Below are 26,181 nucleotides of genomic sequence, written 5' to 3' on the forward strand. Positions count from 1 at the left end.
CTTCCTTCCTCCCTCCCAGCTCTCTGTGAGAATGAGTCGCCTGATGCCATTCCTCTCACCCGCTGACCAGCCCTGCATTTCCAACCCGCTGCCCATTGGCTGCTTTGGAGTCTGAATGCCCCTGGGAAACTGCCCTCAGTGAAGCGAGCCAGCTCTGGGGCAGGCACATGGAGAAGGAGTGACAGGGCATCACCAGTAAGTCTCTTTCCTTTGGAGACCCATGGGGCTCTGTGGGTTGGAGAAGGGAGGTAGGGAGGGTTGAGAGGGCAGCTGCTGCGAAGGGCACGTTACACAGAGCGCATCCTGAATGTGCCACAGAAGGGGTGTGGGATCCAGGAGGCAGGAGGAGCAGGTGTGAAGGTCTGCGAGAGGTCAGAGGCCACAGGACCAGGACTGGGGATGGGCAAGGGTGGAGGATCACACATGGGGTCAGATTACAGGAATGTGGGAACTGCCAAAGCAGGGAGCCCCGTAGCCCATCGCGTCCAGGAATCTGCCTCTCACAACAGCCAGTGCCAGCTCCTGCTGAGGACATGCAAGTGGCTATTTGGGCAGTAGCATGCCCCGAAGGGAAGTTTCTTCCTAAGCAGCGTGGGCTGAAGCAGGAAGGTGCGTGACCCTTGCACATGTTCATTTTAGCTCATGTGACTGCAGATGCTGCCCCCAGAAATGTCTCAGACTTTAGATCCTGCTTGGCTCTGTGCCTCTGGAATCCCCTGAGTTCCCCAGCTATTAATAGCAGCAATTCAGGTGGGGTCAGAATTGGGCTGGGGGGGTCACGCTGGCTCAGAGTCCCCATGGGGTTCACACAGTGGGTGAGAGGGCCCCTGTGTCCTCCCAGGCTGATAACATGGTCCCTGGTGTACACACAAAGGGATGGAGGCCAAGGAAACAGAACAAGTCCTGTGGGGTCAGGGCTCCGGGGTTCCATTCTCAGGTCTATCATTGAATTGCTGTGTAACCTTGGGCCGTGAGCCGTGACTCAGTTTCCCCAGTGTCACTGGGCACAGGGGTATCTCACTGGGTGCAGCCCTACCTCAGGGCTGGGTGTGTCACTGGCACAATAGGGATTGGTACGTGGAGTGCTCATTTGTGCCATAGGCTTTGGGATCCCTGGCTGGAAGGTCAAGGTGGGCAGAGCACGGCGAGATGTGAGTGCCCTCTCCACCGCCTGCCCCCCACCTCTGGGACACAACAGCGCTCCAGCCGCTCCACCTCACACAGCGCCACCTGCAGGGCAGCGGAGAGACTGCCGACTGCGGAGCATCCGCCGAAGGGTGGCAGAGTGGGGAGGAGGAGATTCCACATGGGAAAGGGGGCCCCTTGTTTCTTGTCGCCAGCACCCCCTTGCCCTGGATGTCTCTCTCCCCAGCATCCTGCCTCCCACCCCCCACCCTCCCTTGCTCCTCCGCCCTGCCCTCCCTTTGCGTGTCTCCTCTGTGCTGGCCAGCAAGGGGTGCGGGGAGCTGGCCAAGCTGAATGATGGACAGAAAAGGTTGGCCACGCCACTTCTGTTCATCGTGCCAGAATGGCCCGTTCCTGCTAGTGAGTGGGGAGCCGGGGACTCCAGCTCTCAAGAGGGGTCTCATTCCAAGCTACCAGACACGTGGCTCAGTCTCAGCATAATTTGAAAACCATTGTGGTTTGATGAATGGGCTCCCATTCTGCTGCCTTGCTAAGGGGATGTGCCAAAGTGCTGTGATCTAGCAAGAGGGTTGCAGCGGTATCCCAGGGCTGGGTGTCTCTGTCACTGGGTGCAGTGGTACCTCAGGTTTGGGTGTGTCTGTCACTGGGTGCAGTGGTACCTCAGGTTTGGGTGTGTCTGTCACTGGGTGCAGCAGTACCTCAGGGTTGGGTGTGTCTGTCACTGGGTGCAGCAGTACCTCAGGGTTGGGTGTGTCTGTTACTGGACACGGTACCTCAGGTTTGGGTGTGTCTGTCACTGGGTGCAGCGGTATCTCAGGTTTGGGTGTCTGTCACTGGGTGCAGCGGTACCTCACGGTTGGGTGTGTCTGTCACTGGGTGCAGCAGTACCTCAGGTTTGGGTGTTTTTGTCACTGAATGGAGCAGTACCTCAGGGTTGGGTGTGTCTGTCACTGGATGCAGCGGTACCTCAGGTTTGGGTGTGTCTGTTCCTGGACACGGTACCTCAGGTTTGGGTGTGTCTGTCACTGGGTGCCGCGGTACTTCAGGTTTGGGTGTTTTTGTCACTGAATGGAGCAGTACCTCAGGGTTGGGTGTGTCTGTCACTGGATGCAGCGGTGCCTCAGGTTTGGGTGTGTCTGTCACTGGGTGCCGCGGTACTTCAGGTTTGGGTGTGTTTGTCACTGAATGCAGCAGTACCTCAGGGTTGGGTGTGTCTATCACTGGATGCAGCGGTGCCTCAGGTTTGGGTGTGTTTGTCACTGAATGCAGCGGTACCTCAGGTTTGGGTGTGTCTGTCACTGGGTGCAGCAGTACCTCAGGTTTGGGTGTGTCTGTTACTGGGTGCAGCAGTACCTCAGGTTTGGGTGTGTCTGTCACTGGGTGCAGCGGTACCTCAGGTTTGGGTGTGTCTGTCACTGGATGCAGTGGTACCTCAGGGTTGGGTGTGTCTGTCACTGGGTGCAGCGGTTCCTCAGGTTTGGGTGTGTCTGTCACTGGGTGCAGCGGTACCTCAGGTTTGGGTGTGTCTGTCACTGGGTGCAGCGGTACCTCAGGTTTGGGTGTGTCTGTCACTGGGTGCAGTGGTACCTCAGATTTGGGTGTGTCTGTCACTGGGTGCAGCAGTACCTCAGGTTTGGGTGTGTCTGTCACTGAATGGAGCAGTACCTCAGGTTTGGGTGTGTCTGTCACTGGGTGCAGCGGTACCTCAGGTTTGGGTGTGTCTGTCACTGGATGCAGTGGTACCTCAGGGTTGGGTGTGTCTGTCACTGGGTGCAGCAGTACCTCAGGTTTGGGTGTGTCTGTCACTGGGTGCAGCAGTACCTCAGGGTTGGGTGTGTCTGTCACTGGGTGCAGCGGTACCTCTGGTTTGAGTGTGTCTGTCATTGGGTGCAGCGGTACCTCATGTTTGGGTGTGTCTGTCACTGGATGCAGTGGTACCTCAGGTTTGGGTGTGTCTGTCATTGGGTGCAGCGGTACCTCATGTTTGGGTGTGTCTGTCACTGGATGCAGCGGTTCCTCAGGTTTGGGTGTGTCTGTCACTGGGTGCAGCAGTACCTCAGGGTTGGGTGTGTCTGTCACTGGGTGCAGCGGTACCTCTGGTTTGAGTGTGTCTGTCATTGGGTGCAGCGGTACCTCATGTTTGGGTGTGTCTGTCACTGGATGCAGTGGTACCTCAGGTTTGGGTGTGTCTGTCATTGGGTGCAGTGGTACCTCAGGTTTGGGTGTGTCTGTCACTGGATGCAGTGGTACCTCAGGGTTGGGTGTGTCTGTCACTGGGTGCAGCGGTACCTCAGGTTTGGGTGTGTCTGTCATTGGGTGCAGCGGTACCTCAGGTTTGGGTGTGTCTGTCACTGGATGCAGTGGTACCTCAGGTTTGGGTGTGTCTGTCACTGGATGCAGTGGTACCTCAGGTTTGGGTGTGTCTGTCATTGGGTGCAGCGGTACCTCAGGTTTGGGTGTGTCTGTCACTGGATGCAGTGGTACCTCAGGGTTTGGTGTGTGTGTTACTGGACACGGTACCTCAGGTTTGGGTGTGTCTGTCATTGGGTGCAGCGGTACCTCATGTTTGGGTGTGTCTGTCACTGGATGCAGTGGTACCTCAGGTTTGGGTGTGTCTGTCATTGGGTGCAGCGGTACCTCAGGTTTGGGTGTGTCTGTCACTGGATGCAGTGGTACCTCAGGGTTGGGTGTGTCTGTCACTGGGTGCAGCGGTACCTCAGGTTTGGGTGTGTCTGTCATTGGGTGCAGCGGTACCTCAGGTTTGGGTGTGTCTGTCATTGGGTGCAGCGGTACCTCAGGTTTGGGTGTGTCTGTCACTGGATGCAGTGGTACCTCAGGGTTGGGTGTGTCTGTCACTGGATGCAGTGGTACCTCAGGTTTGGGTGTGTCTGTCATTGGGTGCAGCGGTACCTCAGGTTTGGGTGTGTCTGTCACTGGATGCAGTGGTACCTCAGGGTTGGGTGTGTCTGTCACTGGATGCAGTGGTACCTCAGGTTTGGGTGTGTCTGTCATTGGGTGCAGCGGTACCTCAGGGTTGGGTGTGTCTGTCACTGGGTGCAGCGGTACCTCAGGTTTGGGTGTGTCTGTCATTGGGTGCAGCAGTACCTCAGGGTTGGGTGTGTCTGTCACTGGATGCAGTGGTACCTCAGGGTTGGGTGTGTCTGTCACTGGGTGCAGCGGTACCTCTGGTTTGAGTGTGTCTGTCATTGGGTGCAGAGGTACCTCAGGGTTGGGTGTGTCTGTCGCTGGGTGCAGCAGTTCCTCGGGGTTGGGTGTGTCTGTTACTGGACACGGTACCTCGGGGTTGGGTGTGTCTGTCACTGGACGCAGCGGTTTCTCAGGTCTGTCACTGGACACAGCGGTACCTATGGGGTGGGTGTGTCACTTGGCGCAGGGGTATCTCAAGGTGGGTGTGCCACTGGACGCAGCCCTACCTCAGAGATGGGCCTGTCACTGACACAGTGGTACCTCACGGCTGGATGTCACAGGGAGTTAACAGAGCTGGGACGATACTGTGTTTGTCTTCCCTTTAGTTTTTTGGTCACTGAATTTTGTTTCACTCAGTTAAAGTTCTGAAGTGTAAACTTAATTTCTTGTAAAAACTGTGTGTTGAGCTGTGAGCCTGAAGTGAGATCAAACTGCACGGCAGCAGGCATAAACCTTTGCTCCCAGGACTGAGCACTAGGCAAGCTAAGGACATAAAACTGATCACCACTAGGGAGTGACTGTTCCCATTGAGGAGATCCAGATACAGCTGCCTCCCGGCCTTCTGAGAGCGCTGTCAGTGTTGTCTATCTGAATCTCTCTCTTGCTAAAGAACCTTCTCCCCCATACGCCCACGCTGGGGAGTTCTTTCAGACCATCTCTTACCCCTGCCTTTCCCCGCTCCATGGCTCGTCCTCACTGTGACTGACTCAGCAAACTGTAGTGCCATGGCGCTGGCTAGGAAGTGGGGCTAGCAATGGGAATTACCCCTGTCGGAGGGTCAACTGCTAGAGTGGCTCTACGCAGCCCCTCACTGCTGCCTCAGGGCACAGCCTGGCTGAGACTTGTGAGGGAGGGCTGGCCACAGGTGTTGCATTTCAATTGTTCTCTGCATCTCACGACTTCTAGGCAGCCCTAGTGCAAAGGAGAGCAGCCCTGAGATTGCTCTAAGTTACAGCAGAGGAGGCCACTCCAAATGACCCCAGGATATGGACGGGTCCTTCCCCTTCCCTGCACTGACCATAGGAATGGAGCCCTGGAATCAGGCTCTCTGTCTACTCTGCTCAATCCAGCCCCAATCCCCAGAGTGTGAACCCAGCCAGCCCCAATCCCAGCCCTCCCCATCTCCGGCCACACTCCAGGGCTCTGTGGCACCACAGCACTGCAGGAATCCCCAAGTGGGTCCATTTGAAATCTCTGCACCTGCCCTGGGGCACTGCCAGTGGCTGCCAGAGACTCACGCTCATCGAGAGCAAACGGGCTGCCAGTTAAACCCGCAGGGCTGGCTGCAGAGCCTCCATAGCTGAGCTATGCAAATCCCCGCACAGCACAGATGAGCGACTCAGGCAGATTCCTCTCTGGGGGGCAGCGGGCTGCAGCTCAGGTCGGCCACGTGTGTCTCACTTTCAGCATGGGAGGAGATGACGGGGAGGAGGGGCAGCCGAGCAAAGCAGGACACTGGCACAGCTGGATTCCTGCTGGAGCTCCTGCACTACAGCTAATTAAACTGAGACGCAAACAGATTGCCAGGAATACAGAATCCAAAGAGCAGCCTCAGCATTTTCGCAGCCAGCAGTCTTTTGGAAACTGCTCTTCTGCGGAGCTCTGCCTCCGTGCTAATTTCTTGTGCACAGGGGCTGACTAGAACATTAGTTGAAACAATGTATCCGGACCAATTCTGCACTGCAGCTCCCCTTGATTTCGACTACAGCCAAGAGTGTACCATCTCCACACACACACCCCTTTCAGGTCCTGCTAGGCAAGAGGAACCCAGCCCTTGACACAGACCCCACATTCCTCTTTTTGCAAATAATGCAAAATAATGGGTTCTTTACTTGCTGGGTTGACTATTGTGCAATGCTCCTGTGTCCCAGGCTCCAGCTAGCATTCAGTCTCCCCATGGCCAGCAGTAACCCAGTTAGCTACAGTGGGGGGAGGGGCAGGTTCCCATTCATCCCCCCCCCCCCCCCCCGGAGCTGGTGGGAGCGGATTTTCCGCTGCCAGAGGGACAGATGGCGTGAGAAGACAGACAATGGACAGGCGGTTTGAGGAAGTTTGGGGGGAGAAGGGGCTGATCTCTCTCTCTCTGTCTTTCTCTCTGTCTCTGCTTTGGAGGTCGAGGGGGATTCCCCAGGAAACCCCAGGACATGGGGATCCTCCCTCCTCTCCCCCTAGCCAGGACAGATTGAGCGCAGGTCTCATTGGTTCCCGCCTGGCAGGCAGCCAGGGTGCCATGTCTATGCTCAAACTTCACTGCTGGAGAGGAGTGGAGCTGGGAGGCAGAGGGACCGTGAGCTCGGGGGCTGGTCCCTGGTGCCCTCCCCTTTGCTGCGTGGGTCTGGCTTTCCAGCCCCTCCCAGCAGGGAGCATCCAGACAGCCCAGAACGCACTGCACAGCCTTGTGCTAAATTTGGACACAAGAAGCCTGAAACATCCGGTGGACAGCACCCAGGCCAAGTGCCCAGGCAGCTGGATGCACCGGAGTCACAGAGGGACACGCCCACCCCTCTGATCTGAAGGGAGAAATGAGCATCCCCGGCCCTTTGGGCCCTGGGGGCGAGATCCCATGAGCCTCACTGCTCAGAGGACCCTTGGAGGTCCTCCCCTCCCTTCTCCCCTTCCTCCCTCCCCTCCCCCGTGCTGCCTGTAGATCCATCTCTGAGCCACACCACACTGCCTCGCTGAGCCCTGGGGTTTGACACTCTCTCTGTGCAACTGCAGCTGTCCTATATTTGTCAGAGCACACTTGACCGAAGTGTCATATCTACAGGAAATAGCCTTAGCTAGGCAGAGGGGGAGCTACCCTCTCGCTCCCCACTCCTGCGCTTTCACTTTGCTAGCAATGGACAGCGTGCTGCGAGGTAGGGGGCGAACGGTGCTGGGGGGCAGCCGGGGGCAGGGGCTGGCCCTTTGGAAATGGAGAGGGGACCGTGGGCTGGGGGCAGGGTTCAGTATCACGCTGATGTTTTCTTTGCACTGAGGCAGTGCCTGGCGGGCCCCGGTGGTGCCGCTCAGATGCGGGTTAGGGGACGCGCCTTGACCCCGGAGCAAGGCCTAGTGGACGGAGAAGCTGGATGTTACCTCAGCTAGGCTGAAGGAGGCGGCCGTGTCTGGGGGGGCCATAGGAATAGAGGGTAGGGGACCAGCTCCTCCCCTGGTATTTATCTTCCTTTCCTTTGTCACTGGGCTCTCCCTGGAATACACAGTGAGGAGCTGTCCTTCCTGCAGGTGGATGCTGCCAATTGCGCGGGTGCTGCATCGCAAGGTAAAGCCTTTTTCACTCCTGAGGTAACGCGACGACCAGCTCTCCGTGGGGCGGATGCAGCAGCTCCAGCTCAGCATGTCCCCTAGAGTCACGTCGCTGGCAGCTCGGGCGGGTCGGGGTTCAGGGGACATGGCCGTAAAGCCCAAGCCTTCCAGGCATGGGGAGGCCAATGATTACCCCTGTGAAAAGTCATTAGAACCAGAATTCACTGGGACTCCGCGCCTTAGCTGCGTGGCCGCACAGCCGCCTGTCAAGGGCCGGGCAGACGCTCCCGGCTGTGGTGGGGAGAGTCAGTTTTTGCCTTGTCCTCAACCTGCCGTGGTGGGGAGAGGTGCCTCTCCCGCAGCTGCGGCTGTGGGGAGAAAGGACTGGGTGGGGAGAGTCCTCTCTTCTCATGGCAGCCCTGGGGCAGCCTGCACCCTCAGCCCATGATTGCTAGCCCCACCCCAAAGCCTGCACCCCCAGCCAGAGCCCTCCTGCACCCCAGCCTTCTGCTACAGCCCCGAGCCCCCTCCCACACTTCGAACCCCTCAGCCCCACCCCCGCCACATCAATTTTGTTATGTGCCCCAATCTCATGGTGATGCATCACACATGGGGCACAAGGCAGGAACAACTTGCCCAAGTTCACCAAGCCAGCAGACCATTGCCAGGAATTCAACCTAGGTCTCACTCCAGTGCTCTTTCCATTAGGCAATCCTGCCTCCATTGCCATAGGGAATAACCTCTTTTAGCTAGTTTCCCTAGGCCCCCTCTTGCCCCGCCCCCCCGATTCATATCCCTCCTTATGACACTCGTGTGTCCTACAGCCGAGTCAGTCGAGCTCTTTTTCATAGATATTTTCAAACAAAACTGTCCAGAAAAACAATGGTTCGGTTAAGCGGTGTGGGGGCCACGGCTTGGAAGAACATCGCTAATTACTGCAAGCCCTCTCCTCCTATTTGGTTTGTCTGCCTCTTGTCAGCTTCTCTGGTGACAGGAGCCAGGCAGATATCAAACAGAAGAATCTGCAAGGCAGGGACCATGTCAATCGATCTGATCTCGGAGCACGCTGGCGAGCACAGCACCATGTAACTAACGACAATGGGGCTGGCCGGGCCTTGCTCACAAACTCTGGGTCTACCCGATCGCCACAGGTGGGCTCAGGAAGGAATTTGCCCCCCAGCTCAGACTGGCAGTGTCCTGGGGGTTTGTCGCCTCCCCCTGCTGCGTGTAGGTGCAGGTCGCTTGGCAGGATTATCTGGGCATCTCTCACATCATCATTTCCTGGCCACCGCAGCACTTCAGGCCTTCCTGTTCTCTGCCCCCGAGGCACCCCATGGTTAGACTCCCATGCACTGGGAGGCTTTGGTCGTCTTTTGGTTGCGGGGTGTAGCACGCGAGTGCTGGTCATCTGGGCAAGACTGGAGGGCAGCCTGTGTGATCCGGGGGGGGTTTCTTCTGCCCCTGAACTCTGGGGTGTTCATTCATAACAACTTGCAGCTGGAGCATTTTGGGGGTGCTTCTGCACAATGAAACCGAACCCCATAGTGAATGATTCTTGAGCGGGGTGGTTTGTTCTAACAGCTGGCTTTGCTGCGGATGCACGACCAGCTGTGCTCTTTGATAGTGGAGGAAACTGCCTCCCCGGACCAGGCACATTGGAGAGGTCCTGGATCCCGTCTCTGGCAGTGTCCTCTGCATGAGGTTTCAGATAAAGGCACCTCCCCCCCCCTTTGAATGTAAGAACATAAGAATGGCCAGACTGGGTCAGACCAAAGGTCACCTAGCCCAGTGTCCTGTCTGCCGACAGTGGCCAATGCCAGGGGCCCCAGAGGGAGTGAACAGAACAGGGAATCATCCAGTGATCCATCCCCTGTCGCCCATTTCCAGCCCCTGACAAACAGAGGCTAGGGACACCATCCTTACGCATCCTGGCTAATAGCCATTGATGGACCTAACCTCCATGAATTTATTGAATTCTTTTTTGAACCATGTTAAAGTCCTGGTCTTCACAGCATCCACTGGCAATGTACCTTTGTGCTCAGTTGTGCAATGCTGTATGGGGGAAGAAACATTCCTTCTGGGCAACTTTTGACCAGCCTATACACTAAGGACTCGATTCTGTACCATTGACTTCAATGGGATTGTTGTCCTTGACGTCAGTGGCAGCAGGACAAAGCCTTAAAGCACAAGGGCTGATGAGTTTGTAACTTCAGAACAGCTAGTGAACTGGGCGTTATACTCCGGTGCATCATAAGTTGGGGTTTTGAATCTTGCTGAATTAGTTTTATAATATCCTGATGAGGTGAGTTCCAGGGGTCAATGCTTCCCTTGTGCAAAAACTCTGCCTTTGTATCTGCATAGAATGTGTTGCCTTCCTTCTCCATATAGATGGGGAAAGGGAAGGGAAGTTCTCCGATGGCATTCATTAGTGCCCGTTTCTCCAGCAGATCCCTTCTGTCTCTTCTCCCTCCAAATGATAGGCAATGGCCCAGCCTATCATATGACTGCTGCTTGTAACAGTGCCTTAAAACAGTTTTCATCTTTCTCCCTTGCCGTTAGCATATCTGTTTTCATTAAGATGTAGCTGTGTAATTACCCTGGCCTGCAAAGCGCTCTGGGATACAGTTTGCATCACATGAAAGGCATTCGACAAAATAAAGCTGTGTTTTTAAAGGCCTGGTTAGAGCATCTCATACTATCATTAACCTGGCGCATTCGGGAAGAGGGAAAACAAAAGTGATTTTAACATCAAGTGAAACTGACATCAAATGTGATTCACAGGCATCCAGTGCTAATGATGTGAAACAGGCTAAGTATTGGGCATGTTGAAATGAGCAGAGCCAAGCAGTAACTTACTGAAATTTCCAAATGTGACCGTCCAGGCTGTCATCCAGACTTAGCCAGGTTTGGGGTCATTTTGAAAGCCTTTCATACTAGGGCAAAAGTCACTCAACTATTAGAGCTTTCTGGATGCAAACTATGCCACCCGTGGAAAATATGTAGTTATATATTTTTATTCTAATACGTGACTATGTAGAAAATAATTTGCCAACCAGGAACACATGATTAATATATCACCAGAGAGAACCCCTGGATTCATCCTGTAAAGTTCAAGTCCATGTTTGACTTTCCAGAACTTACAATGTAGCAAGGGGCTTGAATCCAGAGATGTGATCTGGATCCATTTCTACCTGGATCGTTTCACCAGGACACCAGAAAGAATTGCTCTGCTGCTGTTGTGGATGTGTTGCATAAAAGGATGGGGACTAAATTAGTTACCATTCAAGAGAGACATCTTAGAACCTACTCCATGTGCAGCGGCAGTTAAAAAAGCAAACAGAATGTTAGGAATCATGAAGAAAGGGATAGAGAATAAGAGAGAGAATATTTTATTGCCTCTATATAAATCATAGTATGCCCACATCTTGAATATTTTATGCTGATGTGGTCACCTTATCTCAAAAGTTATATCAGCTTGGAAAACGTTCAGAAAAGGGCAAGAAAAAAGATTCGGGGATGTGGAATGGCTGCCCTATGAGGAGGCATTAATCAGACTGGGATTTTCAGGTTGGAAAAGAAATGATTTGGCAGGGGGCATGAGAGGGGTCTATACAATCCTGACTGGTGTGGAGAATGTGAAGAAAGAACACAAGAACTAGGGGTCACCAAATGAAATGAACAGGTAGCAGGGTTAAAACGAACAAAAGGAAATATTTCTTCCCACAATGCACAGTCAACCTGTGGAACTCCTTGCCAGAGGATGTTGTGAAGGCCAAGACTACAACAGGGTTCAAACAAAGAGCTAGAGTAAATTCATGGACAGGTCCATCAATGGCTATTAGTCAGGATGGGTAGGAATGGTGTCCCTAGCCTCTGTGTGCCAGAAGCTGGAAATGGGTGACAGGAGATGGATCAGTGGATGATTGCCTGTTCTGTTCACTCCCTCTGGGGCACCTGGCATTGGTCACTGGCAGAAGACAGGACCCTGGGCTAGGTGGACCTGTGATCTGACCCAGTGTGGCCGTTCTTATGATGGAGCAGATGACAGAGCAGCCTAAGATGCTTCGGATGCTTATTGGAACCAAAGTCCTGAGCCTCAGCTCCAGCCAAGCCATAGTCAGAGAAGGGCCTACACTAAGGGTGGCTTAATTGGCCTGTGCACAGCCAGGACACCTGCCTCCATTTCCTCCATTCGCCCATAGCTCGGAACATTGTCTCTCAGGGTATGTCTACACTACAAAGTTAGTTCAAACTAACGGACGTTAGTTCAAACTAACTTTCATAGGCGCTACACTAGCGCTCAGTTAGTTCGAACTTAATTCGAACTAACAGAGCGCTTAGTTCGAACTAGGTAATCATCATTCCATGAGGATTAAGCCTAGTTCGAACTAGCTAGTTCGAATTAAGAGGTGTGTAGCCCCTTAATTCGAACTAGTGGGAGGCTAGCCCTCCCCAGGTTTCCCTGGTGGCCACTCTGGCCAACACCAGGGAAACTCTACTGCCCCCCTCCCGGCCCCGGACCCCTTAAAGGGGCACGGGCTGGCTACGGTGCCCGTGCCAGGTGCAAGCCTGCCAGCAACCAGCCAGCAGACCCTGCACCTGGCACGGCACAGAGCCACCCACCCGATGTCCCCCAGCCCTCCCCCTCTTCCCGGGACCAGGCTGGCTGCTCCCGGGAGCTTGCCCGGGACCTTGTCCACGATCTCCGCACTAGGCACAGGAAAGTGGCCGGCTAGGGCAGGAGAGCTGCCAGCCTGGCCACCCAGGAGCAGGTGTGCAAGAGAATCAAGGGGGTCCACTGAGACCCCCGACCCTGAGCCCTGAGCTTACAATGGCCGTCCTGGGTCAGACCAAAGGTCCATCTAGCCCAGTAGCCTGTCTGCCAACAGCGGCCAACCCTAGGGACCCTGGAGGGGATGGACCGAAGACAGTGACCAAGCCATTTGTCTCGTGCCATCCCTCTCCAGCCTTCCACAAACCTGGGGCAGGGACACCACTCCTACCCCCTGGCTAATACCACTCCATGGACCCAACCTCTATGACTTGATCTCACTTCTCTTTAAACTCTGTTCCAGTTCTAGCCTTCACAGCCTCCTGCAGCAAGGAGTTCCACAGGTTGACTCTTTGCTTTGTGAAGAACAACTTTCTGTTACTAGTTTGAAGCCTGCTACCCATTCCTTTCCTTTGGTGTCCTCTAGTCCTTCTTTATGGGAACTAATGAAGAACTTTTCTGTATGCACCCTCTCCACCCAACTCCTGCTTTTAGAGACCTCTATCCTGTCCCCCCTCCGTCTCCTCTTTTCTAAGCTGAGAAGTCCCAGTCTCTTTAGCCTCTCTTCATATGGGACCTGTTCCCAACCCCTGATCATTTTAGTTGCCCTCCCCTCTCCCAGCCTCTCTCTTCCCCTCTCCCACCTCCTTTTCCCAGTCTCCCCCAGTTTTGTTCAATAAAGACAGATTCCATTTTGGAAGACACATTATCTTTATTTTGTACATCAAGAAGAGGGGCTAGGGAAGGGTAAGTGGAAGGAGGTGAGGGAGGAATGGGGCACGAGACCCCGATGGGGAGGACTGGGCTGGCTCTGCGGGCTTCTGGGGGTGGAAGCTCTCCTGCAGCCCCCCAATTGCCCCCTCTCCCCAGATGGCAGCCTGCGGCAAGTGCAGCCGGGCTGATGGCCGAGTGCTGTGATGTGCCCAGTGTGGGCACTCAGGGCACTCCAAGCCAGGACTGCTTTGCAAGCGGGGCACCCCTGAGAACTGTCTGTCCAGGGTGGGGGTCGGGACCCTTTAAGCACAGCCCTCGGCTAGCCTGAGACAGCAGCTCCATGCTCTAAGTCCTCCTCTGATGCCCTGCCGGCACTGCTTCCGGCCATCCTTAACCCCGCTTCAGGGTCCACTTAATGTGGACGCGCTAGTTCGAATTAGCAAAACGCTAATTCGAACTAGTTTTTTAGTCTGGATCCGTTAGTTCGAATTAGCTTAGTTCGAATTAACGTTGTAGTGTAGACGTACCCTCAGTGTCCAGTTCAAAGGCCACCTCTGGGGGCAACATCTGCGTGTGCAGTAAATCTGGCAACCCACCCTCCTCAGGCCCCAAGCGCAGCAAGTGCAAGCAGCCGTTGTCCTGTGCCCCCTCCAGGGCCATCACCAAATCACCCACCCGAGAGGCCATCGCCAGGCAGCTGCCAGGTCCTCTGCCCTCACTCCCAGCCCCGCTAGCCAGGCCGGCCCTCAGGCCGTTCTGTCCCGTGACTCTGCTGTCACCGCCAAGGTCCTGATCTCCTGGGATCTGCCCTCAGCATCAACCCTCTGCTTCCGGGCTCAGCTTGCCCTGACCATGCTCTTCCCAGGGCCTCTGCAGGAGGAATCTGGCCAGTCCTCTCCAGTGACTTTCTTCAGCTTCCCAGCAGCTCCCTGGACCTGCTCTCCTCACCTGCAGCTCTGCCTGTCTGTCTCTGGTGGTCTCCCTACTCCAGCCTGTCTCCTCCCCAGGCAGCTCTCACCAGCCCTTCTTGTCTCCCTCCCTAGGGCCCAGCCACCCTCCTGGAAGCCAACTAACCCGTCACGCTGCACTGGCCTCTTCCCTCATCAAGGGCTGGGACCTGGGATGATCATTTCCCCATTCCTCCAGCCTCAGGCTGCCAGGGACCCAGCCTGCTGCAAAGTACAGCAGCCTCCATCAGGACAGTTGGAACTCACACCCGGTCCCAAGCCAGGCCGATGGGGACAGCGCCACAATGCTCCAGCCTTGCCCTTGCCCCCAGGGGCCTGCCTACTACATCCCCTGTGCTGAGGATGGCGGGGGAGGGTGGGTGGAGCTACAGACTCACGCAGTTTTCTGGCCTCTGTGTTCAGGAGCCCGGTGCTAGCCACAAATCTCCCCAATCTCATCGGTGGCTGCAGCCGTGTGACTCCCAGAAGCATCTCGTACATTTGCAGTGTGAAGAAACAACACAAAATCTTTCCCCCCGCCCACCAACACACACACACACATACACACACACACATACACACACACACACACACACACACACACACTTTGAGGTTTCTTGCCTGTCACTGTTAAGTATCAGCTCCGTATCCGCTGTTGGTTCACGTCAGATGTTTTCCTTGCTCCGTCTCCTCTTTTTGCCAGCGTCACGCCGGCAGACTCGGGCTATCCCGAGCTTGGCCCCAGGCTGCAGTAGCGTCAGGGATGTCACCGTCGTTGAAATCTGCTCAGGTACCATCATCTCTTTCTTGGTCTTATAGGGACTCAGCAATAAAACCATAGTACAGCAGTAAAACAGGGAACTGAAAGATAACGATCAAGTGAGTAAATTACTCCCCCTTCCCTTTGCATCTCGGTGACCAGTATTCAGCCATTAACGCCTCCGCTCTTAGCATGCTCTGCTCCTGCTCCAACGGGGTTCACAAAGCTAGTCTGGGGTCTCACTCTGCCTTCCCTGGGTGACAGCGGGAGCTATCAGTGCCCGAGCTGCCTCACTGATATCAAAGACACCTGTGGCACTGGGCTGGGGGCAAAGATCTAGAGCTCTGGCTGATGAGTGGGTGGGCTCTGGTGGGCTGCTCCCTGACCGTCCAGGCTCCGTGTGCATTGGCAGCGGCGGTCCAGCAAGTGTGGTGCGGAGGACGAGGAGGAGGAGGAGGAAAGCATGGCCTCTGCTATCCTGGAAAGCATCTTCCTGAAGCGCTCTCAGCAGAAGAAGAAAACCTCCCCCCTCAACTTCAAGAAGCGTCTCTTCCTCCTGACGGAAAGCAAGCTCTCCTACTACGAGTATGACTTTGATCGTGGGGTGAGTCCAAAGGCCTGCCCTAGGGCGACGCAGGGCTCCTCGCTAAGGGGGCAGGGGAGGCTCTGTGGAAGGGCTGGATCTGAGCCCCTGCCGGCGGACACAGAAATGCTCTTTCCCTGAGCCAGTGACTCTGGTGGCAGCGAGCTGGCAGGGCAGCAGGTGCTCCGAGGGATAGAGGTGGGGAGGAAGGGCAGTTTGACCTTGTCACTCTCTGACTGTGTCGGTACATCCCGTGCAGGCAGAGATAGTGACTGGGGGACCAGTCCAGGCTGGTGCCTAGCGATTAACCCAGCAGCTAGCTTGGCTGCAGATCAGACCCCATGCTCACTGGCTGGCCCCTTTCTCTCTGTATAAGGGAAAACCACCCCTGCCCCTCTCCCCTGCTGCCTCCTGAACTCTGGGGACGCGTGGAGCCGCATGCTGAGACACATCAGACTTTGCACTCACATCATTCTCTGATGCCCCGGGGCTGCCACAGAGGTCTAGGAGCGGGCAGCTGCCTTCCCTGCTCCCCAGGGGAAAAGAGCATGTACCCTGCTGGGCATTTATGCCTAGAGCGGTGTTGCAGGAGGCCGCCAGCTCGTGCCAGGCTCTCCAGGGGAACCTGCCGGCACCCTGTCATGCCCCAGGAACGGCTGGAGAGGAACATTCAGCTGTGCGCCAAACCCAGCCCTCCGATACTGAAGTCAGTGGGAGCTGGGGGCAGGAGTCCCGGGGCGGTGTCTGCACTGAATTTGGATCAGGAGGGGCTGCTTCCCCCCCCCCAATTCCTTTCCCCCGTTCTCTTTCGCAGCGACGGGGCAGCAAGAAGGGGTCTGTGGACATTGAGAAAATCACCTGCGTGGAAACGGTGGTTCCTGAGAATAATCCTCCCCCAGAGCGGCAGGTGTCGGTGAGCAAACAACCCGTCCCTGCGCCCGAGAGCGCCCCTCTTCTCCCATCCCCGGCGCTTCCTCCCGGCCCAGCTCTCCTGGCCAGGCCCAGCCCCCGGGGGGGGGGGAGAGTCCTGCCCCACTTCTTCCCGGAAACAGGTTGGGTCCTGCGCTAGCCCTAGGAACTGGTTGCAGTTCCTCTGGGGAATTAAGGCAGGAGCTTCTGGCAGCAGGCCCCTAAGGGAACTGTGGAACTCCTTGCTGTAGGAGGGAATTAGGGGACAAGGCCAGCCCTACTGCCCTTAGAGTCACACTCCATTTCCAAACGGGCATTGGAGGAGTGCCACACTAGTCCTCTGGGCACACTGGCCCCCACTGCATGGCGGTTGGGCGTGGCATACCCCAGGGGCATGGTAGGGGCTGGGGGTAGCTGCTGGCTGCTTCCCCAGTCTCCTGGCCCTCTCCCAGCCATGCTCCTTGGGTGGGAGAGGCTGGGAGCAGGCTTTGGGGTGTCTCTGTGCTGGTAGTTCCCAGCCAGACACAAACGCCTCGTCGTGGGACCCTGGTTGCCCAGCACGGGGCAGGATGCAGCCCTGGGCGCTCGGCCCTGCACAGCAGCAGTTTAAGATCCCAGGGACCGGGGTGGAGCCGGTATTCCAAAGCCCTGACAGCCAGAGCCGGCGGTTCAATACGGCACCGATCTGCGGAGCCAACAGGACAGGACCAGGCTAGGGCTGCCCTGGGGTACTGCCGGCCCCGGTAGCAATGCCCAGGCTATAATCCACCTGCTCTCTCTCCTGCAGAGGAAAGGGGAGGATTACAACGAGATGGAGCAGATCTCGATCATAGAGCGGTTCCCATACCCCTTCCAGGTGAGTCACTCTTCCCCCCGCTCCCGCTGGGACTGGCTGCAGTGGGCACAGGTTTCTTTTGCGTGAGGGGGCAGTGTTCCTAGGCCTTGCTGTCCTGGGATCACACCAGTGCTGGGCCTAATCCACTTTGAAAGTGGAGTAAGCTAAGCAGGGACACTCCGCTCTTACTCCAGAAGCAGAGGGCCCACAGGGTGCTCAGCTGGGATAGTGACTGTGCTTTGCATTCACACCCAACCTTAATCTGAATTAATTGTCAAGTGTAGACAAGATCTGTGTCCCTCAACTTCCTGTCTGGACAAGTGGGTAGCGAGGCTGCCCTGCCCTTCGGGGTGTTGTGAGGGACTGGGAGGGGTTCAGCCACTGCGGTGTCGGGGATCAGATAAGTCAGAGATGTTGATGTGAAACTGGTGGGTATGTACTTGGCACTGCTCAGCCATGCCCGCTGCTGCCATCTGTGCTGCTGCAGCACTGCTATTTATACTCACACTAGCTCAACGAGCTGGTGCACCCTAGCGCGTGGCCTGGACGTTTCCATTACACAGGGTTGCTTACACAGTAACTTTCTCACCGCTTTAGCACGCTGGCCTTTGAGCCAGGGTGCCTATCTGGGCCTAAACAGCACTTTTTGAATCCAGATCTAGACTTGCCCACAATTTCGGATGCAGGGTTTTGGTTCGACCCGGGATAGAACTGGGGGTCTGCTGCAGAGTTTGGGGATGTTTAGATCTGGGGGGTTGGTTCAGGCCCGTCTCTGATATCTTGGCTGGCCAGTGAGCTTCACAGAGACACAGTTTTCCTGATTTCAGTTCTGGAGACTTAAAGACACTCAGCTCTTTGTGGCCTGAATTGTGAAGGAATTTCCCTTCTTCCCCCCTCTCTGAGCCAGTCATAAGCCCCATGAGCTCCCTGCTTGTCGGAGACCCATTTGGTGAACAAAGCAGCCCCTGAAATATTGAAAGTCAAAGGAGGAAGTGGAAAGTCTCGGGGGAGGGGGCATATTTATAACTCCTGGTCACAGTCGCATAAGCACTGGGGGTGGGGGGAGAACACAATCGAAGGGGTTATATTCTGCCTGTCCATCCCACAGGTGGTGTATGATGAAGGGCCCCTCTACGTCTTCTCCCCGACAGAGGAGCTTCGCAAACGCTGGATCCACCAGCTAAAGAGTGGTGAGAATCAGGCTTTTACCGGGAGCCCCTTTGGAAAGCCTTGCTCGGGGCAAGGCAGGTGTCTGTTTCTGCCCAAAGCCTGTTGCCTGCAGATGGGGCAAGATCAGCCTTGGGCTAGAATCATAACCCTTTCTTTTGAGCCAGGACCGTGTCGAATGACTCAGTGCAGCAGGGCTGGGCCACTTGTGGCCGGTGAAATCTGATGGAGTTGTGTGTGGGGGCTCGGGTGTGAGGGGGGAGATTAGCTGGCTGAAATGACACAGGGAAGTTCACCCGTGCAAGCCGGAAGGATGTCAGTCTGATAACGAGGAAGTCAGTTATTGCACGACAGCCCCCTCTCAAACAGCAGGCGCGGAGCAAAGCCTGTAGCTCAGAGCAGCCTTTCAGTTGGGAGACGGGGTGGTGTTCACAGTTCTCCGCCCTGGATCCTCACCCTTGCTTCCACTCTGCCATGCTCTGAGCTCCCTATTAACCATACCCCCGTAGCGGCGGTGCCTTCCGCTCACCACCCCGCAGCCCTGAGCGTCACTCCTCAGCAACCGCGGCCGTCAGGGCCCAAACTCCGCTCAGAGTTACAGAGATGTGGCAGTGCCACACACTGGTGTGATGCAGGCAGGGGCTGCTCCGGCCCACCTGGGCCACCGGTTAACCAGCTACAGGTAGCCATCACCCAGTGATGTGTACAAGTAACCAGTTACCCCTTTACATGGCTGCCAGAACAGCTGCTTTAGTACCTAGTCCCTGAATCCGGTGAGGGACCTGTCCAAGGAGGGACTGAAATTAACTCTTCCAGTCCCACCACACAGAGGGTGGCAGCCTGTTCTGCCCTGGGCCTGTAGCCAGGGCCAGACCTGACCTTCCTCAGCACATGGGAGTTTCCGGCTGTTGGCTGGAGTAGGCCCGTTGGGGAGAAAGGGGACAACTTTGGGAATTAACCACCCATAGTCGCTTCCCCCACAGCGGTTCCTGGAATGGAAGTTGGGCAGTGCAGTGTCAGCTGTACAAGGAGGGTGATGCCTTTGTAGAGTTCAGGTCTAGGGCCCCCTTCTCATCTCCCTGGCTCTGGGCTAAGGGAGGAACGGGCCCGCTGGGACAGTACAACTCCACTGGTGTGAGACAGCCCCATGGTGCCGATTGTGCAGCACAGTCGGTGCGCAACTCCCACTGGAGTCAATGCGAGCTGCTGCTGCATAATCACGGCCAGGGATGTTTGGCTCCAATTGTTGAAACCCCCAGCTGGTCTGTGCAGGTCTCTTAATGCATGGCCTGCCCTCTTGGTGCCTAGGGCCAGCCTCTCAGGGCTGGTGGACCATAAACATGGCTGCAAGGTCCGTGTGCACTGCAGGTAAACCTACTCACAGGCATCAGCTCAGCACACTACAGGGATGAAGTCCTATGGTCACAGCTCTCCTTAAAACCTCCTCAGCCCCCACTTCCCTTTGTCTGGTGCTCATTTGAGTCTCTGATTTCCGGACCGTTGCAAAGCCAGGACTTGCCACACTCAGCAGGTCTCCCCCCAACTGAGAGGGAAAAGTCACCCAAAGAAGAAGAACTGAACCCCAGACAGTCCAATCCCAGTTGCTGGAAGTCCTGGGAGGGATGCAGGTTTCAGGTCACGGAGGGTTGGATTATCAGGCCAGCAGGCTTTGCTGTCAGTGTTCGGGGTCCCCGGAGATAAAAGGTGACTGGTTTCCCCAGGCTCTGCAGTTCTGGTCAAACCAGGCAGGACAGATCCAGCCTTTGGGTAAGTGAGAGTTTGAGGGACCCAGGACTGGGCTAGCCAGGACACTCGGTATCCCAGTCCTGAGAAAGTACCTAGATAGGTAGGTGCAAGTGTGGTTCGGGGGGGGGGGGGCACTGGGTGAAGAGCTGATGCGAGTTACTAAGGAGCCGTCCATCCTTTTTGTCCGACTGTTTATGAACTGTATTCTGGGAGCACCTCGGAGGTGCAGCTCTTACCGTGTGTCAATGGGTGTTGCTCCCTCCCCAAACAAGCTTTCTCTCCTGCTGCAGTGATCCGCTACAACAGCGACCTGGTGCAGAAGTACCACCCTTGCTTCTGGATCGACGGCCAGTACCTGTGCTGCTCCCAGACTGCCAAAAACGCCATGGGCTGCCAGGTCCTGGAGAGCAGGAATGGAAGTAAGAGACCACCTGTGTCCCCAGCCCCCTCGGCCGCGCTTTGGTGCCTCCTCCCGTCTCTGCAAGGCAGCTCGGAGCCCCTCGCCAGCGGCTGAGCACGTGAGTTTTTCAGCTTGTTGCTTCATTTCTTATCTTAAAGGCTTGAAGCCCGGGAAGTCTCATCGCAAGACGAAGAAGCCTCTTCCCCCGACCCCGGAGGAGAATCAGGTACGGGGGGGGCGTGGCTGGGATGGGTACTTGGCACAGGCTGGCCTGTCCCCTGGGGAGCTGGGGAGGCCTGGGAGCCCCATGCTAAGGCATTTCAGAGCAGCTGGTTGCAGGTAAGATCGCCAGGTGTGCCAGCCTGCAGAGCATTAGGAAGGGCTGCTCCTGGCTCCATCCAGAGCCACTGGCAGGAAACTCTCCTCAGCCTGTGAGAGTTCAAGGAAAGCCCTAGGGAGGAGGAGAAAAGAAAAGGCCTGGAGGCAGGCTGTACCAGAGAGGTCCTGGGGCCAGAGTGGGGGTGGGAAGGTCCCTGCTGAGAGAGAACTGGGCCCCGGGCAAAGGGAGGCCAGAGGAACTGCCCGTGTTTTGTACCGACTCGATGAACGAGCCCTCAAGAGGGGACGTGTTGGTTTAACCCATTCCTGGGTGCGGGTGAGTACACCGGAGAAACATGCAGTCAGGCTGAGGTGGGACCCCCCCCACCACCGCTCCCGGTGCTGCGCCCAGTGAGGGGTAGCACCCCGGGGCCCTCACGCTCTTCTCTGCTTCCCCCGCCCTGGGAAGATGATGATGAAGCCGTTGCCCCCGGAGCCGGCTCCCAGCACTGCAAGTGAACTGAAGAAGGTGGTGGCGCTGTACGACTACCAGCCCATGAACGCGCAGGACCTGCAGCTGCAGAAGGGAGAGGAGTACCTGGTCCTGGAGGAGAGCAACTTGCCCTGGTGGAGAGCCCGGGACAAGAACGGGTAAGTAAGAGCCCTGGCGTGGGCAGCCGGGGGGAGACACAGCCCAGCCACGGCCACGGCCACGGCCACGCGTCACCTGAGCTCCCTGCCAACTGGCTGATGGGGTCTCTTTCCTCCTGTAGGAAGGAAGGTTACATCCCCAGCAACTACGTCACGGAAACCAAGAACTCCCTGGAGATTTTTGAGTGAGTCTGCGAAGCGGTGGGGCCAGTCAGCGGGGGGTTCGGGCTTCATTTGCACCTCTACTTAAAATAGTATTTAACTGCCAGGCTCCCGCACCCCACACCGGGGGAGAGGGAAGGGGTTGGCTCTGCCCCAGAGCCTTTGTGCTGTTGCCACAGGATACGGTATTGGAATGGGGGACAGGAGAGCAGTGGCTGCCTCGTGCCCAGCCGGTGAGCTGGGAGCCCGTCCCCATCCCCATGTGGTCTCCTGCCCAGGGGGCCTCTCCTGCTCACAGCCTTGTTCTCTTGTTCCAGGTGGTATTCAAAAAACATCACCCGCAGCCAAGCCGAGCAACTGCTGAAGCAAGAGGTGACTATGGCGTCGGCAAAGTGAAGGGACCTAACTGCAGGGAGCCTTTCTCCACTGTGTGCTTGCCGGGCTCTTCTCAGAGCCCAGGCCTGATTCAGCCTAGCAAGGAAAAGCACGCGGGCACCTCCGCAGCGTGTTCTCCTGGCGCCGGGTCTGAACGCCGGCAGAACACAGCCAAGCTGCCATGTTCTGCCAAGAGCGCCGGCCGCCCCGCTGAAAGGGCTCAGAGACGTGTGGGGAGGGGAGGGGGCTGGCTCGGCTAGTGATGCTGTTTCAATAGGAATTAACAGCATCTCCAGGCTGCCCCCTCCCCCCCCCCCGCGGGTGTCACTCCCAGGAGCTCCATGCAAGTCTGGGGAGCGGTCACTGTACAGCAGCCGAGGGTCTGGCCGGATGCGTACAAAGCTGCTGCCTCCTTTGAGCGGAGCAGGGGGGTGTTCCTATCCCTGCGGCACGGAGGCTGCCGCAGAAGGGCCCAGATGAACGGTCCCAGAGGGCTGCGTTGCAGACTGCACTAGCCCCAGACCGGCCCAGGCCAAGAGTCCAGTCAGAAGACAAAGCAAACTGAACCCAAGAGATCCGCTCCAGCTTGAGCTGCACACGATCCTTGTGCCTGGCGTGTGCAGCCCTGCCCCACGCACAGGCCTTGTGACAAGCCAGGAAACCCTTGTGCTGGGCTCCCCGACTAATTGTGGAGACTCTGCCCACTTTTCCTCCCCCTCCGGCTGGCTGTACAGGGCCCAATTCACTTTAACCCCTGTCTGCCCACTCGCTGTGGAAAGGGCGTGGTCCCATCCCTCGTCTCCTCAGACTTCCCGCGCTGTCCTCCACGCTGAATCCCTCTCTCTATGTTCCAGGGCAAAGAAGGAGGCTTCATTGTCCGAGATTCCACCAGCAAGACAGGGAAATACACGGTCTCTGTGTTTGCCAAGTCTGCAGGGTAAGCGCCATCTGAGGTGGCTTTCCATCAGGAGAGCAGGCTGGCTTCTGGTCCCTTGCTGCCCCTTGCTCTGAGGCCCACTTTCCAGGCCTGCCTCCCTCACTAGCTGCCAGCCCCCCCGGGCCTCTCCTCAGGCGCTGACCAGGTGTGTGATTGGCTCTGCAGGGACACGCAAGGAGTGATCCGCCATTACGTGGTGTGCTCCACGCCCCAGAACCAGTATTACCTGGCGGAAAAGCACTTCTTCACCACCATCCCGGAGCTCATCACCTACCATCAGCACAACTCTGCCGGTGAGCACGCACGAGGAAAGCAGATTCCTGTCAGAGCCCCATCTCCCATACGAGCGCTGCCTCTCCCTCGCCAGCAGTGGGGCTGGAGGGGCCCAAAGGCACAGCTGCCCACCTGACCCCTGGCAGCAGGCGCCCAGGGAGACAGCTGGTGGCGTCATTTCTCCTACCACTGGGCTCCCTAGAAGAGCAGAAGCCCAGAGACATGAGAAGAAAGCAGCTCCCACAGAGGGGGCAGCAGTTCAGAAGAGGGTGGAATGGTCCAGGCAGAGGCAGGGTGAAACTGCCCCTTTGCGTTCAGTGGTATCACTGGGCACAGAACAAGCATGCGGGGCCTGGGCTTTGTCCTGGGTGGGGGGGCTCAGGCTTTGGCCCACGGCTCCCCCAGCAAGTCTACGCAAGTCCTCGCAACCGCCTTAAAATGGGGCGATGACCCACACTGGGCTCCCAACCCACAGCTTGAAAACCACTGGTCTAGAACGCTCTTAGGCTTCATCTACACTCTGGTTTGGCAGGCAGTGAGTATGCAAATGATGCACATATTAGCATATCCCCATGCCTCATGTGCATAATTTATGCGCACTGTTTTTGCACAGAGGGGTTTTGTGGGAAAAAAAAGTAGTGTGGACATTTTTTTGGGCACAAAAACCCCGTTTTTTGCATGATCCTTGTGCCTCTCTTGGAGAGGCATAAGGATCTTGCAGGAAATGGGGGTTTTGTGCAAAAAAACCATCCACACTACATTTTTCCTCTGCAAAAACAGTGTGCATAAAATATGCACATGAGGCGTGGCAATATGCTAATCTGCACCTCATTTGCATACTCACTGCCAGCAAAACCAGCAGTGTAGACGTAGCCTTAGTGGCAGGGTGCCACATCCTTGTGGCACACCAAGACTCTGCTGGCAGCTCCCCCTCCCCTTTCGATTCAGAAAGAAACCGCCCCCACCTCCAGCATTACCGAATATTCCCTTTCCCCTGCCGTCAGATTTCTTCAGGGTAATGACCTTCCTGCAGAGGCGCTCCTGCTTGGAGTCAGGGTCTTCTCACCATTAGTGCTGAGGCATTGCTGTCAGGCCCCTCCCTGCTGGGATGTGCTCCTCAAGTCAGGAGGCACCCAGCCAGCCCCTGCCAAGGGCCCCTTCTTACCTCAGTCCTTTTCTCCCTGGGTTGAGAACTCAGCGGAGGTCCCTCGCCACTCCTCTCCTTGGAGGCAGCCCTCCCTAGGGAGCCCCCCCAACTGGGCTCTGCTACAGACTCCTTCATTAACTGACTGCACAGGAGGCTGGTTGGCCGCTAATTGCTTGCAGGTGGGCGGAAGTGGGTTCATTTGGCTTAAAGACAGACAGATCCGTCTGAGTCCCTCTGAAGGGGACAGCTGCCCTGTGTGCCCCTTCTCTCCGGGTTTCAGGAGGTCATGACACTGGGTCCCAGTGAGCAAGACAGAGCAGCATTGGGGCCCAAAGCCAGGACTGTAGGTTCCTGCTGATGCAAGAATATCTTTGTCTTCCCGGGGTGGATGCTGGCGATGCCTGTTCTTTTCTGGAATGTCTGCCTAGGGCAGGGGCAGTGCCTTACTCTGGCTCCTGTGTGCTGTGTTTCAGGGCTCATCTCCAGACTGAAATACCCTGTGTCTCAGCACCAACAGAAGAATGCCCCCTCCACAGCAGGCCTCGGCTATGGTAATAGCTGCTGTTCTTCCATACATGGGTGATGGTATTGCACGATACAGCCTGCGTCTGCCTGTTCCCTGCAGTGACCTGCTGCTCTGCTACTAGAGCTCTTGCAACATCCCCTACAACAGTGTTTCTTAAACTTTTTAAGACGAGGAACGCCAAACATTTTTTTGTGTGAGGAACACCAAGGGTTTTTTGTTAAGCAAAAAGAAAAAAAGGGGGGGGCGGGTCGGGGGAAAAATTATTGAGCAAAAAAAGAAAAAAAGTTGCCTGCCCCTTTAAGAGCGGCCATTTTGAACTCTTGTTCTCCGTGGCACACTGGTGTGCCGCGGCACACTGGTGTGCCGCAGAACACAGTTTAAGAAACACTGCCCTACTGGGTTCCCATCCGGGACAGTCTGGGGAGGCTGCGAGTGTCCCTGCACCTGTCCCTACAGCATCCCTTCTTATGCGCATGTTTGTCCCAGTGAGTTACTGCCGCAGGATTGCCCATGCTGCTGTTTGTTGCAGGGTCGTGGGAGATTGACCCCAAAGACCTGACGTTCCTGAAGGAGCTGGGCACGGGGCAGTTTGGAGTGGTGAAGTATGGGAAATGGAGAGGGCAGTTTGACGTGGCCATCAAGATGATCAGAGAAGGCTCCATGTCAGAAGACGAGTTCATTGAGGAAGCCAAAGTCATGATGTAAGTGACAACCAATGCTGTGCGTCGCCTCTGGGGTCTTACTACAGAGATGTCGTTTGGCCTCGCTACAGCCTCAGAATTCACCCTCTGGGGTCATTCACTCCTGGTCACTCCCTGCATGGCTCCCCCTCTGCACCCCAGTTCTGTCCGGGTCTGCGAGGAGAGGACACTGCCATTCCCACCTGTGGTAGAGCCCCGCTCCCCCCTGCGACTATTTTGCCAGAGGATGCCAGACATGGAATGCTTGCCCTTGCCAGCCTCTGGTATCTCCCGGCGGCTTTCTGCACTTTCATTTCCTTTCTTGTCCCACAACACAGGAACTTGTCGCACGAGAAGTTGGTGCAACTGTATGGTGTCTGCACCAAGCAGCGCCCCATCTTTATTATCACTGAGTACATGGCTAAGGGCTGCCTCCTGAACTACCTGCGGGAAACCCGGAGCCGGTTCCCACCCTCCGAGCTGCTGGAGATGTGCAAGGACATCTGTGAGGCCATGGAGTACCTGGAATCGAAGCAGTTCCTGCACCGAGACCTGGTAGGGTCTGTAAGGGGCATGCGGAGTGATGCACCTTTAGTGCTGTGAGAGTCACAGGGTGTCCTAGAAGACTTGGCTGAACTTACAGGCGCAACCCAAACTATCCAGTTCTCAGTGAAACTAAGG

General features: G+C 56.3%; 1 protein-coding gene across 4 annotated transcripts in view; it reads left to right on the forward strand.

The window, feature by feature from the left end:
• The window catches only part of BTK (Bruton tyrosine kinase), a 29,871-nt gene continuing 3,690 nt past the window's right edge, over positions 1-26,181 (forward strand). The window contains exons 1-17 of one of the 4 annotated variants that reach the window (XM_075896721.1): positions 4,342-7,211; positions 7,557-7,615; positions 14,851-14,910; positions 15,204-15,395; positions 16,189-16,287; positions 17,071-17,139; positions 18,227-18,308; positions 20,322-20,450; positions 20,590-20,657; positions 21,219-21,400; positions 21,523-21,585; positions 21,880-21,934; positions 22,792-22,874; positions 23,040-23,167; positions 24,768-24,845; positions 25,350-25,521; positions 25,839-26,055. In XM_075896721.1, the coding sequence (XP_075752836.1) occupies positions 15,255-15,395; positions 16,189-16,287; positions 17,071-17,139; positions 18,227-18,308; positions 20,322-20,450; positions 20,590-20,657; positions 21,219-21,400; positions 21,523-21,585; positions 21,880-21,934; positions 22,792-22,874; positions 23,040-23,167; positions 24,768-24,845; positions 25,350-25,521; positions 25,839-26,055 (1,566 nt within the window). In that variant the 5' untranslated portion in view covers positions 4,342-7,211; positions 7,557-7,615; positions 14,851-14,910; positions 15,204-15,254. Of the gene's footprint in view, positions 196-4,341; positions 7,212-7,556; positions 7,616-14,850; positions 14,911-15,203; positions 15,396-16,188; positions 16,288-17,070; positions 17,140-18,226; positions 18,309-20,321; positions 20,451-20,589; positions 20,658-21,218; positions 21,401-21,522; positions 21,586-21,879; positions 21,935-22,791; positions 22,875-23,039; positions 23,168-24,767; positions 24,846-25,349; positions 25,522-25,838; positions 26,056-26,181 lie in introns of those variants that run through there. The other 3 variants (XM_075896720.1, XM_075896718.1, XM_075896719.1) reach the window with 3 other exon arrangements.

Source organism: Pelodiscus sinensis, chromosome 13 (genome assembly GCF_049634645.1).
Source record: "Pelodiscus sinensis isolate JC-2024 chromosome 13, ASM4963464v1, whole genome shotgun sequence".
NCBI classification, from domain to species: Eukaryota; Metazoa; Chordata; order Testudines; family Trionychidae; genus Pelodiscus; species Pelodiscus sinensis.